At 31.2% G+C, this 14447-nt stretch overlaps 1 protein-coding gene across 1 annotated transcript in view; it reads left to right on the top strand.

Moving 5' to 3' along the window:
- The window catches only part of LOC109859793 (RING-box protein 2), a 42427-nt gene extending 28303 nt beyond the window's left edge, over positions 1-14124 (top strand). Inside the window, exon 2 of the mRNA XM_020438355.1 lies at positions 13232-14124. Within this exon, the coding sequence (XP_020293944.1) occupies positions 13232-13413 (182 nt within the window). The 3' untranslated portion in view covers positions 13414-14124. The remainder of the gene's footprint in view (positions 1-13231) is intronic.
- Positions 14125-14447: the final 323 nt, after the last annotated feature.

Here is a 14447-nt window from a genome sequence, read left to right as displayed (position 1 = left end):
TCTCATAATAATCTCGAATTGGCCTTTTCTGATATTTTAACGAGTTTGTTCTTTATATTCTTTTTATATTCTTTTATTACCTAATAAAATTCTCTCAAAAATCGTGTGTATATATATTTTTTTGAGAGGATTTTATTAGTTAATAAAAGAATGAAAGAACAAACTCGTTAAAATATCAAAAAAGCCCAATTCGAGCCATTATATGAGATGTTAGTGTATTTGAATAGAGTTTTTATTTAGAACTAATAATTGAAAACGTTCTGATTTTACATCAAATTTCCTTTAGTGATAAACTAAGTGGAAAGATAATAAAAAGAAAGTTACATAAGCATAAAATAAAAATACAAAAGTTATGCCGACTTTTGTATTTTTTGTCTGCAAACATAATTAAATATATAAATCTTACCTGGAAAAACAGCGCGTTGAGCGATGTACCATAACAGAGAAGATATGATAATCATCCAAGTCCGGAAAAATGAATTAAGATAAAGAAATTTATTAAAAAACCAAAAAATAAAGTTAACCAGTTAAAACAATAAAAACATACTTAGTCAAGCAACTAACACTTGTATTAAACTTGTGAGAGACAAACTACAAATCAAATTACTAAGAAAGAACTACCACAGTATACTGATTTACAATCTTCAAAATGCTTGCTTATAAATATAGTTTCCCCCAACACAAAATCCGATAACGAAGTTATTTTTGAAAGTCATATCCAAACAAACGAAGAAACGTTTACTGTTTAAATTTATATTGTAATAAGAAGAACGGTCTTCTTCTTGTCGGTGTCAGATATAAGTTGATGGGATTATCTTGTAATTTAATATGGAGTATCTCGGAAATGGATCTTTTAAAATAAAAATTCTCAACATTCAAAATTTGTGTGCCTTGCTAATCGCGCGCGCGAAATTATGTTCCGTATCAATTCTGTGTTCAATAAATACTGAGATATTTGTCAATTTTTCTTTTGTGATCTGATTCTTATATATTCTATAATTCTGGTCTTTAATTATTTTTTTGTTTGATTACCATTACAAATTAACGCATTTAATTCGGATAATGTTCTTGTTCTAATCTAGTTCAAAGAATCCTCTCTCTCTCTCTCTCTCTTTTTTTCATATATTATTTAATATAATATATTAAAAGATTTTAATAAATATGTACTTAATTTCTTCAGACTCATATTATGGTTTGTACTATATTTATTTTTATTAATTTAATTAGTATTATTCAGCTTTTGTTATTTTATAATTGTTTACTTTTTTTTATCAAGAATAAGATAAAAGTGAAAAACTAAAAAATTATAAATAAATAAATAATATATAACATAATAAGTAGATTCTATGGAAATCTCTCTTCTGTCTACGCAAAATTATGAATACAAATATTACGAAGATGATCTTTTTTTTAACTATAAATTTTTCGCGATGTCCCTGATGTGACGCTATCTATATATTTTGCACCGATACAATATCTCAACGAGACAGATTTTCTAAAAATGCTTTTTATCGCTTTTGTGAGGACATATGTGTTTGTATTAAACACGTAATATATAAAATATATATTATATAAATATATATATATATAAAATATGTTTTAATTCCAAATAATTGGTGCGCGTTTTATATATATATCTTTGTAATATAGTTTTTATTGTGTTAAATTTCATTATCTTTTTTATTATAGATTTGATTATATTAAAGATGACGCGAAATTGTTCATGTGTGATGTCCTAAGATATAAATTATGTAGTTTACATAATTCGGCCGTGATTAAAAAGGGTTGTTTGATATGTAGCGCACATTCACACACAGGCAACAGTCGTCTTACATTGATGTTCGTCAAGAAAGGACGCAGTCTCGGCCGCTCGTGGAAGGTTCGAGACGTCCGACCTCCTTCGACCATATATGTAGTAGCCAGTTCTGTCTCTGTCACGTTTGTCTGCAACGTACCGCGTATACATCTCTTCCGTAGAAGACTCGGATACCGTTCTTTCTTCCTGCTTCTCTAACTGCAAATCCTTGTATATATGACGTTTTCAATAGAGTTATGATGTTGCAATTGCTTAGACAATACGCGATTGGCTTCGATGTATATTTTGAGCCCGTTGCAACTTCAATATTCCTCTCTCTTGGAATTTTATTTATATTAACTCTTCAAAGCGTAACTTCAAAAGCGTAAAATTTTAGTTATATTAACTCTTTGTTTTTCAAAACAACCTAATAGTTAGACTGACTGGATCTGTAAGATCCACGTGATTTTAAAATTAAACATTTCTCCGCGAAAAATCATATTTTTTAAATGTTTTTAAAACTCAAAAGTTTGAACGATTCTGCGTCGATAAAAAAAATAAAAAAAAAACAAACAAACAAATTGAAAAAATCTCTAGTAGTTTTGAAGATATAAACGTAAAAAAAAATCTAATTCCAACTAGAAACATTGGTTTGAAACTTTTAGGTAGATTTGAAAGACCTATGTCAGTCCATAAGGGATTAATTTTGTTATATTATTTTTTTTTATCTATTTATCTACAAACGTTAACTCTCTTTCTAAAAATATATAATTTTTTCTAAGAATAAATTATGTACTCATTTTTTTTATTTGTGTCGCCGAAGCAGGAATTGATACTTTTTTATAGCAGTACCACAAATTACCGATCTCTTTGTAGAGAATGCAGACTTTCTACAACGAATTATTGCGCTAATTGTCAAGTGTCCTCTTTTTCTAACAAAAAAATATACAGAAATGTTTGCTTGTGGTTCGCAATTTTGATTGATAAAAATGCATGAACATAAAGAGGAGAATGTTGAAAAAAAAGACTACTCCGTTTTGCAGGAGTTAATATTTTATAATTTCGATAATTGAGTAATTTATCGGTGCATATGTAATTAATCGGTCTATTTTTACCGACGATATTGCACGCGTTTATCTCCCGTTTATATAATGTACATATTTGCTTTTTGGTAACATTTGAGACAAGTTTACGACCTGCGTGAACTCCGACCGCTTGAAAAAAGAAAGTGATATTGCGTCTTTGCCAAAAGTCACGTACATGTTAGGCCGTTTGAATAAAAAAAACCATAACCTTATCCTGCAAGTTTTAGGAGCAAATCCTCAGTTTGCTCAAAATTTTTATTTATTAAACTTTGAGAATTCGTTCCTAAAACTTGAAGGTTAAGGTTATGCTTTTTTTATTCATACGACCTGTTGTCTCTATGTAAATCATTTGTAAAGTTCAACTAGTTGCTCGCAACTTTCTCACGTTTTTATTGCTGGATAGATAAGAGATTGTGTTAATTACACATAATTGTCACATTTATATGACAAGTGATATATTAGAAAATAACGGATATGTATTTATATGGACATAGAAAAAAATTAAATAAAAGAAATTCATATAATTTGATTGATTTAAATTAAATATAAATACTCGGAATTTTGTTTGCACTTGCAAACCCAAATAAATATTACATTGCTAAATAAACTTTGAACTTCAAAAGCGTAAAATTTTATTTTTTTTTAATTTGTGTGGTAGAGAGAAGGAAACGATTTTTCAAATTCTTTTTCTTCAATAAGTGTAAATAGTTCTTTATACAAATATTTAGACTATTAATTAAACCTTTGTCGATACATCATTATGAGCAATAATGCGAGTGTTTTTAGTGACATTAACGTGTTAAAAACAAGCAATCCTGTAAGCACCAGTCGAAGATGAATGTTATTTATTTACTGAACTTGGAATGATTCTATTCAAAAAATATGTTATATCTTAATCATTTCTTTGACCCATATTATAGACAGATATATAAATTACATTGTGAGAAAAGTCACGTTTTGAATACAAATTGAACAAAAAAATACTTGTTTTCGAAAACTCTATTAGATATTTATATTTTATTAATATTTTTATATACAAATGTATTTTTATTACTAATTTATTTAGTATATCTGTCATGTATATGTATATGATAATTTAAAATTATATAAGAATTAGATATGTTTCAATTTGTAAAATAATTATACATAACGGAAACATAGCGAACATATTGTGTCAGTTATGTAACAAAAACGTTTCTATGATAATAAAACAATAATAATATGCTTGTTATCGACAAAACGATTTGAGCCGGCTTTCACAATAAAAAAAAATTGCATCATACAATTAATAAATGATGAAATAACAGGTAAACGAAGACAATCGCGCATCTGACGAAGTTTACAAAAAACATTGCATATATGTAAAGAAATGTTAAAAAAATATTTGATACAAAAATAATCAGCTGTACAATTGCCATTTAAAAACATTTGCATATTCTTGAAAAGCTAAGTGCAATAAAAAAGCATGTAAATTGGTCAACATGTAAAAGAATATCTGTCGTAAAATCTTACCATTTTGTCGGAATAATATCCAAATAAAGCTAATAAACTTATGCTTGAAAGTGACTACACAAAATAGAAGATATCAGGATATCAGTGGTGAAAAAACTTGTCGTTGTTTGTATATCGAGAAGCAAACTTGCACGGTTTATCTTGCGGTCGTCACTGCTGCGTACTACGCAAAGCGTGCTATGCAAAGTATATGTTTAAAGTAAGCACGTTGCATCCCGATAAGGTATTCATATTCAATCGTTTTACATTTCCTACTTTGAACCGCGTTTATGTCAAAGTGTTTTCTTTGTAATATGTTCGAGAAATCTTAAATTTTCAGTAGATTTTCTGAGTGCATCGAATCACATAAAATCATCTTGGGGTGCATCAAACGTATTAGAATTATATTCACATATACGCGTTTTTTCTTATAAGACATGTATAAAATCTTTTTGTCTCTTCAATTTCAATAACTCGTGTCTTCATTTGTAAATTACAAAATTAATTCGGACGTAAACTGTTTTTTGCTTTTGCTGACGTTCGAATTCAGGATTCGGAATCATTGCCAAAAGTTATTATCAAAACGCGTGTTACGACGAAAACGAATATTTTTAGTTTCTTGTAATACTGTTTATAGCGAATGTATTTGTAGTAAATGTTTTATGATTGAAAAAGTGTAGGTATAGATATACATATATATATATATATATATATTTAGATATACATATATATACATATATATACATATTATATATATTTTCATACATCCACATTCATACATACACATTCAAGACTGAAATAATATATATTTTATAATAATGTAATTATTATGTACTTACTGTGTTTTGAAAAAGAAAATACATACGATGACTTTTGATGTATCAAAAACTTCCTTCATTAACAAGAGACAAGCTTTCCATTACAAGTAATTTTCTAGCCATGTAGTCACAATGGAATATTCTCCTCTTCATCTACTTGAAGTAGTTGAAGTGAAGATGTTAGTAATCTTTTCTAACAACTTCAAACGACGAGTTTTGCCAACGCAGTACGTTTCCTACGTTACTCTTGCAAGGACGAAGGTCAATAAGCGCACTGCAACCGGAATATGCGTAGAACATTTTAAAGTTAATATTAAAAAACTGTTAACATTTTTCTCTCGTAATATGATTATTTATAGATCATTGATGAAATCTTAATAAGTTGATTAATGTGAAATTTATGTGTGTAAGATCAATATGAGTAATTTCTGCGCTGTTCGTGCAGCGCGCGCGTTTTACCAAAATATTCTCCAATTTATTTGTAAACGTTCAAAATGATAAACAAATGAGCGTAAACATGTCGACAATCTATAATACTTGCACCGTGTACTCCTAAAACATTCAATACGACTGGATGTCAGTTGTCTAATTCTAATATACAAAAAATTATACAAAAATGAAAATTTTTTCGTTCAACATGCGATGAAAACGCGAGTTAAAAGAGAGCTGCAGTAAAATGAGAAATATGTAAAATTTACACACACACGCGCGCGCGTGTAATTCTATTTTAGTCACAAAAAATCATCATTTTGAAAATCTTTCATTTCTAAATTTAAATGTCATAAAAGTAATATAAAAGCAAACGCGTGAAGCGTGCGTGGACATTTTGTAATCATTTTCATGGTCTATTCACATATTTTACCCCAACATAAAGTACAGATTGTTAGAATCTCATCTGCATACGCACAGTGTAATTGAAGAGCGCAAAATATGGTTAAATATGCACGGACTACATACGATGCTGAGCAACGTGAGCCAGTTGAATATTAACTCGCTGAATCGCCAATTATTTTTTTTTTCTATTCCATCTATAGCCAGTCGTGTCACTCCAGTGAACCTGGCTTGCGATAATGATTAGTATGAGTTTTTGATTATTCAAGATGTCACATAAAGCGGAACGACTTTGAGCGTGAAACGTAGTTGGTAACGAATAATTAGAATGGGATAATTTTCTTATTATACTGAGACGAAGTTCTCCGTCTATTGTCAGGCAGAATTGGAGTTTATGTGTAATTATGTCAGCTCGTTTTGTAAAGAAACTGTTTGTATAAAATATATATATCTTTAACGTAACATCAATTTGCTAACAATCTCCGTTTTCTTTTTTTTTTTACAATGACAGTTTGACGTAAAATTGATTTCTTTTTTTTACCATCGTTTCTTATCATCAATAATTAAATGCAATAAGAACTCTTATCGCTTTCCTTTTGAATAAAAACTTTTGAATAAAAATTCTATTAAACAAATCTTAATATAATATTGAATAAACTGAAATTACTGTAGTTGAAAGAGCAATTATAATCATCACAGTATATAATCGTTTGCAAATAAACGCATAATAATATCGCATCTACGCAGGGTGTGGGATCTTGTTTGCACATAGTTATTTAATATTTACTACTTATTGCAAGACTTAACGCCAACTGGCGGCTTTCATTCGCATGAGTGTTCGCGCAACGTAGAAACAGTATTGTTGTATCAAAGTCGATAGATATATGTACACATACGTATAGTCGTGAACTTGACCTGTACAATACGACGTGCGGTTACCCGACGAAGATTCGCGAAGTTGCGCTGCATGCGCACACGATTGCACGTGTTGCCTGCAATTAAATATTGTTTCGCAATCGAGTGCGTCTGTTTTTAACTCTTTGTAAATTGATTTCTAAAACAGCCTACTAGTTGGACTAGGTTTGTGAAACTCACGCGACTTTAAAATAGACAATCTCCGCAAAAAATCAATATTTTTTCAAGTTTTTTTTTTTTAATCAAAACTTTGAACAATTCTGCGTCAATAAAAAAATCAAATTGAAAAAGTCTCTAGTAGTTTCGAAGATATATGTAAGCGTTTAAAACAAACTAACTAGAGACATCGGTTTAAAATTTTTGAGTGGGTCTAGAAGACCCATGTCAGTCCACAAAGGATTAACTTTTGGCGCTTTCTCATGTTTTTATATCTTGAGAGCGAATCTCGATTGTTTGAAGTTAACTGACGTTATTTATTCGATGCTGAGGAAAATTACTAGCCGAGAATTTGTCGGTTTTGAAGTCATCAATACTGTACTGTACTTAAAAAGAATGGATCTCTGTGTAAAAAACAAAGTTCAAACCAAATTTATTGCGATATCACAATTATGTATATCAATTCGATATTTCGTGGAAATAAAATTAGAAATAAATCTTGAAATGAAACACTTTCCTTCCAGATATTTATTTTGTACACATTACGTAATCGCTTTTGTAGAGTTTAACAAAAGATTTCCCACGAGAATTGAAGCAATTCACCCGTTCGGTTCGCACTTAGTCGATACTGCGACGAATAGGTAAAACAAAGACGATAATTCTGTTTGTAAAAAAAACCCGTGACGCCAATGACCATGAAAAGACTGACTATAGATAAAGTTTCCCGCGAATTCCTTTGTTAAAACTTTAAATTGACTACATGTGATACATGTAGTAATATCTTTGTATGTTTTTCTTTCTTAATCGATATCACGTAGTTTTTTTCCGTTTTCTTTTTCGAATATAATAAAAAAAAAATTCACATATAGTGATAATGGAAAGTTGAATATATAGCTGTAACGGAAATTTAGCCGTTTAAAAAGGTCAAATTTTCGTGTCTCTTGTTGATCGATCACTTTATAGCTAGATAGAACGCACGATCTTATTGCTAAAGTTAATCCGCGACTCGGTGAGCTTGCTTAGCGTACACGATAATTAATTCAACGGAAGTCTCGTCTCTCTGCTGCTTCTCCCGAACGATTGGATTAATTGATACGACGTAGTGCGCGCATAACGCGCGATTGCCATACCGATTGCCATAAGTAACGTCATTCCATAATTGCGAACGCTGTATGGATATGCGAAAACGCAACAAATGCAACTTATCGTCAGGCACTCTGTTCGATAAGTTGTTCCGGAAAGGCGGTTCTCTCGTGCTATTCATTTTCAATCTAGAATCTACATTTCTCAGCAAAATCGATACCAATCTCCACAACAGAACACCCGTTATCACCGTGAAAGTATGATTATCCGCAGCTCTCTTTCTGAAAAATGAGAGACATGTACATTGTATAGTTGACGATACACGCAGCGCATGCAGAATTCTCGTAAAGTTAGCGCTCGCACGCGAAACTATTTTCCTGATGAACTTGAAGATATCCTCTCAGCGTGCGCGTTGATGTTATTTACGCTCTTCTCGTAACGGTAGAAGAACGCAAGTTTGATAGTTGAGTTTCTATGTAAACAGCGCATCTCATGTTGCGCACACTATTTGCCGTTTTGCACGCCACATGTTGAAACATCAGACTAACATCCGACCATCATGATTTCGATATCATGGTAGAGATTAAAGAATTATGCAATGCTTAAAATAAGTGCTTAATTCGGAACGGAATTGCACACAATGATGTTTAGTTCACTTTTGAGACAAAAATATATAAATATAAATTATATCACGCACTGCAATTGACACACAGATTGACTCTACTGAGAAACTTTTAAGTAGATTTTATGTCATCATATTATTATTATCGTTAATATATGATTTGCTTTTTTAATAGTAGTACAATATATTAGTTATATTGCACTTTTTTTTATCACCATTATTTGTGAAAATATCGTTCAAACAATCTCGCGAAGATATGATCGCAAACACCGAATTATTAAAAATTGATGTTATTTGTCAAAATTGTCTGGTGCATATCAGAAGATATGCGTCAGACAGTTATACTGAAACATCTCCAAAAATTGAATCATATATGTCATTTATTTATGTATGTGTGTATTTAATATTTAAAAAACCACAAGACATGTATAAAGATATGTGTATCAAAAATATTAAATAATTGCACACAATTTCGATCATTGTAATGCTCAACTTAGCATTTCTTTATTGCTAATCATCATGATGAATTGACCACTATTGTTTATCATTCGAGTAACACCGTAATAAATTTTAATACAATATTTGAATATATTTTAATCTTGAATATGTGTGCAAATTTTGTTTTTCTTACCAACTGTAATTCGATTTTTTTCAGCAAAGATTTATTGACAAACATGCCCACATTTCAGAAATTGTTTATATACAAAATGTTCGATTATTTGTGTAAACTAGAAAGCGATCATTGATGAATTGAAACTGCTTTGCGCACATGCAACCTGATTTAATCAAAATATATTGACGGGCGCGTTACGTCAGACTAATGCAATTGAAGTAAATTCATCATGACGCAACACTCTACTTACGCCGGCAACAATGTAAGATTTATTAATGTCGATAAGTGTGGAAAATTCCACAAGATTCATGAATTATCCGAGAGAATAAGATGCGGAATTGCACAGGATGACTGTTAAGACTACAATGTAATTGTTCAAGTAACATGATGATTGTACAAAATAGTCAAAACTGTACAATCAGAATTTATTGTTATTTTTAGTAAAACTCTGTAGAATAATACGCGTTACGTAAAAAAACGCATGTTTTCTGAAAATTAAAATTAGACACTTTGACAACAAAGTATCCAAAACATTGTACACATGTGAAAAAGTTTATTGATTATCGAAGTATAACAAATAATGGTTGTTTTCAAAATTGTCCTGAGATAAAAAAAAAAAATCTTATCGGAATAAAGTCGATTTTTTTAGCATCTTTGATATGTAATGTATTATCTAAAACATCTAAAACTTTCAATCTAGCTCTAACACATTCCGCAATAGTCTTCTTTAGCGACGGTCCTGGGGCCAAGTCGAACAATTACATATGTGCACTTATTGCAAGAATCGTCCCCGTCGGCGACGTCTTCGTCGTCGCGGCTAATTGGCCCAATGGTTTGCTCGGGGGGGCACGTCCAACATAGTTGCCCCGATCCCCCGGAGGGGGTCAACGAGAAATCATCAGCTCTCTCTCCTTCCCCCCCCCCTCTCTCTCTCTCTCTCTCTTTTTCTTCTTTGACATCCCTCCGGAACAATCGTCGAGAATTAATCGACGATGCGCCAGCAGACGGCAAGATAACAACGGAAATTTCTTTCTCGTCAATCGAGGCCTTGATTGAGTCGCAAATGTGCTACAGTCTCGGCTTGTAAATATGCTATGTAAAGCTACAAGTCTTTGCAAAATTAACATTATGCAGCTTATAACTTATTTTTTTATACTCTTAATTTGATCGCGCTTGCAATTTTTTCGTTACTTTTGTATAAATACTTATTAAGAGTTGAAAAGAGTATGTATATATGTATATATACACAATAAAGCACTATCTATGGCTGCGTTTTGATATTCACTGCCAGTACTGGAAGTCTATAGCACATGTGACGTGAAGATTTTTAGTACCGGCAATGAATATCGAAACGCAGCTTATATTTATAATGAAACAAATGAAAAAAGAGAGACTTAATTTACATTATAAATGATATAGCTTTTTATTGTGTTTTGATCGTATCATCGGCGAGAACTAACTGAAGCGATTTTTACGCCAATGGGCGTTTTGCTGGGTATAAGCGACATATCGGTTCGTCAGTAATCATGCGTGATAATTATGCGGTTGAACCTGTTAGATAAGCTCATGGAATTCTACTGGACACTATACACTCACGCCAGTATAACGTAACGTCAAGCGACACATGATATGTATCGCTTCGACGGCAGGTACGGTGAAATTCCTCGGGGTTGCTAGTTGTCGCGTTCAAATACATTTCGAAGGAAGCATTAAAATCAGATATATATATATACAAATAAGAAACATTATTTTGGAAAAACTATAATTTTATATTTTTACCAAAAAGAACAAAAGAGAGCGCGCCAAGTTTCTTATTTTTTTGTTTTTTTTTTTTTTTTGTTTTTACTTATCGTAAGAAAGATGGTAAAAATGCAATATTTGACGCTATTTATACTTCATGTGAATTACTAGCGTTTTACACATTTTGTGTTTTGTCACGATTTTTATTCCTATACGTGTTACTTTGTTAAAATGTCTATACTAAATATACAACTATCGCAGAATATTTAGCATAAATTGTTTTTCAATCGTTATGCTCTACTTTACGATAAGGTGCTACGAAGGATACGAATGATCTTGCGCGTTTATATCTGTGTCGAACGTGTGGTTTTAATTTTCTAGAAACTTCGAGGGGAAGTCTGTGTTCTCCTTGTGTGTTCTCCGGTATTCTTCCGCTCATCGCAAAATGCGCGATTACTCTGCGTTTTTGCCGAGTGAGCACGTTTACGTTTCGCGGAAGCGTTTTTGATAAGGGATGAACGTGACACCAGGCGAAAATCACACGTAAACGTTAATAGCGCCAAATCACGAGGATCAGCACGTAATTATCCAGCACGCGCAAATTAGTGCAAGAGTACATTTCTTTAACGTTACATATATATTTTTTACGTTATATACGTGTATATATATGTATATACACACATCTTTTTATTTCTTTATCATCTTTCGTGCGCGCGACGCGCGAGTTTTCAGCTACTGCAGTAGCGAAAAAATATAATCTTGAGAAAAACACAGAAAGTTCACATGAGACGTATAATACTCAAGATTTTCTGCTAATAACGACGTCACATGTTTATATGTGTCATTCATTTAGAGTTTTTATCTGCGTTTCTTTAAAAATGTCGACTTACTTTCATAAATGTGTAATGCAAAACTTCTTTTTTTAGACTACATCAAATATGATGACACAGTGAATTTGAACGTGACGTAAAAGTGATAAATAGGTTAAATAGATTTAATGTTATCGCACGCGATACTTTCGGCGTACAAAGCATATTTATCACATTTGGCGATCGTAAGCCAATCGCGATATCTGCTCTTTTAAAACTGTATTGTATGAATCTTATCTCTGTGTAAAAACGTAAAGAGTTTGTGTAGGTTCTTTCAATCATATGTAGGTCTTATCTTTTCTCCGAGAAACGTCCTTCTGTCGCTCTTATTAACTATAAATTATTGTCTTTTATATTTGTAAAAATTATATTTAATAATTTATTTTGTAATAGATAAATTTAAAAGTAATGTTTTTTTTGCAATAAGATCCGTATTCAACTTGAGAATTGATTTAAGCCTAATTTAAAAACCGTCACTCCCTACGTATAATCCCGTAACTCCAAAACGCAAATTTTAGAGGAGAGCAGTTTAAAAGTATAAAGCTTCATATGTTTCCCTATAGCTAAGGATCTTTCGGTTTCAAATTTGTACCTTACTTATGAATATTTTTTTTTAATATTTGGTGACCATAAAGAACATGACTTTCTAAGTGTCACTATGCAATAAACTGAAAATCCCATATGTGACACTTATGTGATTATACGTAGGGAGTGACGAAACATTATTCTGCGATTGTTTTAAACCAATGGCACAAAACTGATTTTCAAATTGAATCACGACTGTAAATACGGACCAAAGACAATAACTTTATCGGTTTTTATAAAAAAGAAGATACTCTATATCGCAATCTGATCAACTTTTAATCACTTTTAAGTATTAATATACTTAAAAGCTGTATCTTTATTAATTATAATTTTCATATAATATTTTAATACTTTCAAATGTCATTTGTTCAAGAATCAACTTCGAGAGTTCAATAGAACCCGTTGTTTAATATTGATTTTTAATATTGATTTCTCACAATTCAATTACTGCGGTGTGATTAAGTAAATTTTGCCCTTATTAGATATTGATTACAAGAAAAAGAAAGAGATAAAATTAATCTTTAATTCACTTGTTACATGAAAAACTATTTTTTGTAACTAATTACTTCTCTTTATTTATCACACCTGTGTCTGGGATATTTTGAACACTGTTCTATCATTTTTTCAGATGCCTGCCTAAGATGCCAAGCGGAGAGCAAAAAGGAAGTCTACGGTCGGCAAGACTGCGTAGTTGTTTGGGGCGAGTGCAATCATTCGTTCCACTATTGTTGCATGTCGCTTTGGGTGAAGCAGAACAACCGCTGTCCACTATGTCAACAGGAATGGTCCATTCAACGAATGGGAAAATAATCCTCGCATGAGGCCGTTTTCTCATTTTCTATCTATCGATTATTCTGGGATTATGTTTTGTCGGGATGTTGAATACAACTTTCTTTTATATTCAGATCTTTTTTTGAAGAACAATCAAGTCTTAAACTTAAGTTACCGTATATACTAAGGCAATGCTATCATGATGGCCGTGTAATAGATTCTTTCGTTGAAATTGTTATATGTATTGTCAGAAAAAAACTTTGTAAAGAAATTACTTTTTTTTTTATTTCTTTCTTTTTTGTGATTTATGCAGTTTATCGCTATTACGTATAATTGCTACTGTTGGATAATAATAATAATTGAATTTTAAATTGTACACATTTTTTGTATCTTATATATTAATGATCAACAAATAAAAAACAGAATGCAAACGAGACAATAATTTTGAACTTGTTAATTGCAAAATACATGTAAATTTATCTCCAATATGTGACGATACAAATCAAAGAATTTTTTACAGAAAGATATTGAGATATGAATTGCAAATCGTTGCACGGATTCGCGATTTCGATGTCCAAAATACGTGTTTAATGGGTACTGTGTTGTTAAATATTATACGCGTCGGAGACGTCCTTATCTTGTGTAGACGTGAAAAATGTAAACAGTATTATAATTATGACCGACGTGTGTGCGCTGACGCACACAGCGTCTCTCAGATTAAATTTAGATTGAATATAAGGTTCTATGAAAATCGACATTTTTCAATATTCATCAATATCTTTTAACGATTTTAATCGCTTTTTAATAAATATTAGTATTAAAAGACAAAAAATTAATGAAATATAAACAATTAGATAAAAATTCTTTTAGTATAATCAGTTTTATGATTATAGTGGCGCTAGTGTTTTCAGGTTTCAGGAAAATATTTGGAAACACACACACACACATTATGTATGTATTACATTAGATATTTGCTATGCCGCTCGCATAATTGTTCCGAAACATTTAAGACGTTGATGATATGCACGCGCTACATGTGCTTTATACAATTAAATTGAAATTCTGTCAAATCA

This window comes from Pseudomyrmex gracilis, unplaced genomic scaffold (genome assembly GCF_002006095.1).
Source record: "Pseudomyrmex gracilis isolate BER0280 unplaced genomic scaffold, ASM200609v1 scaffold_290, whole genome shotgun sequence".
Classification (NCBI taxonomy): domain Eukaryota; kingdom Metazoa; phylum Arthropoda; class Insecta; order Hymenoptera; family Formicidae; genus Pseudomyrmex; species Pseudomyrmex gracilis.
The sequence above is the reverse complement of the archived record's forward strand: the minus strand, read 5'-3'. Positions and strand labels throughout refer to the sequence as shown.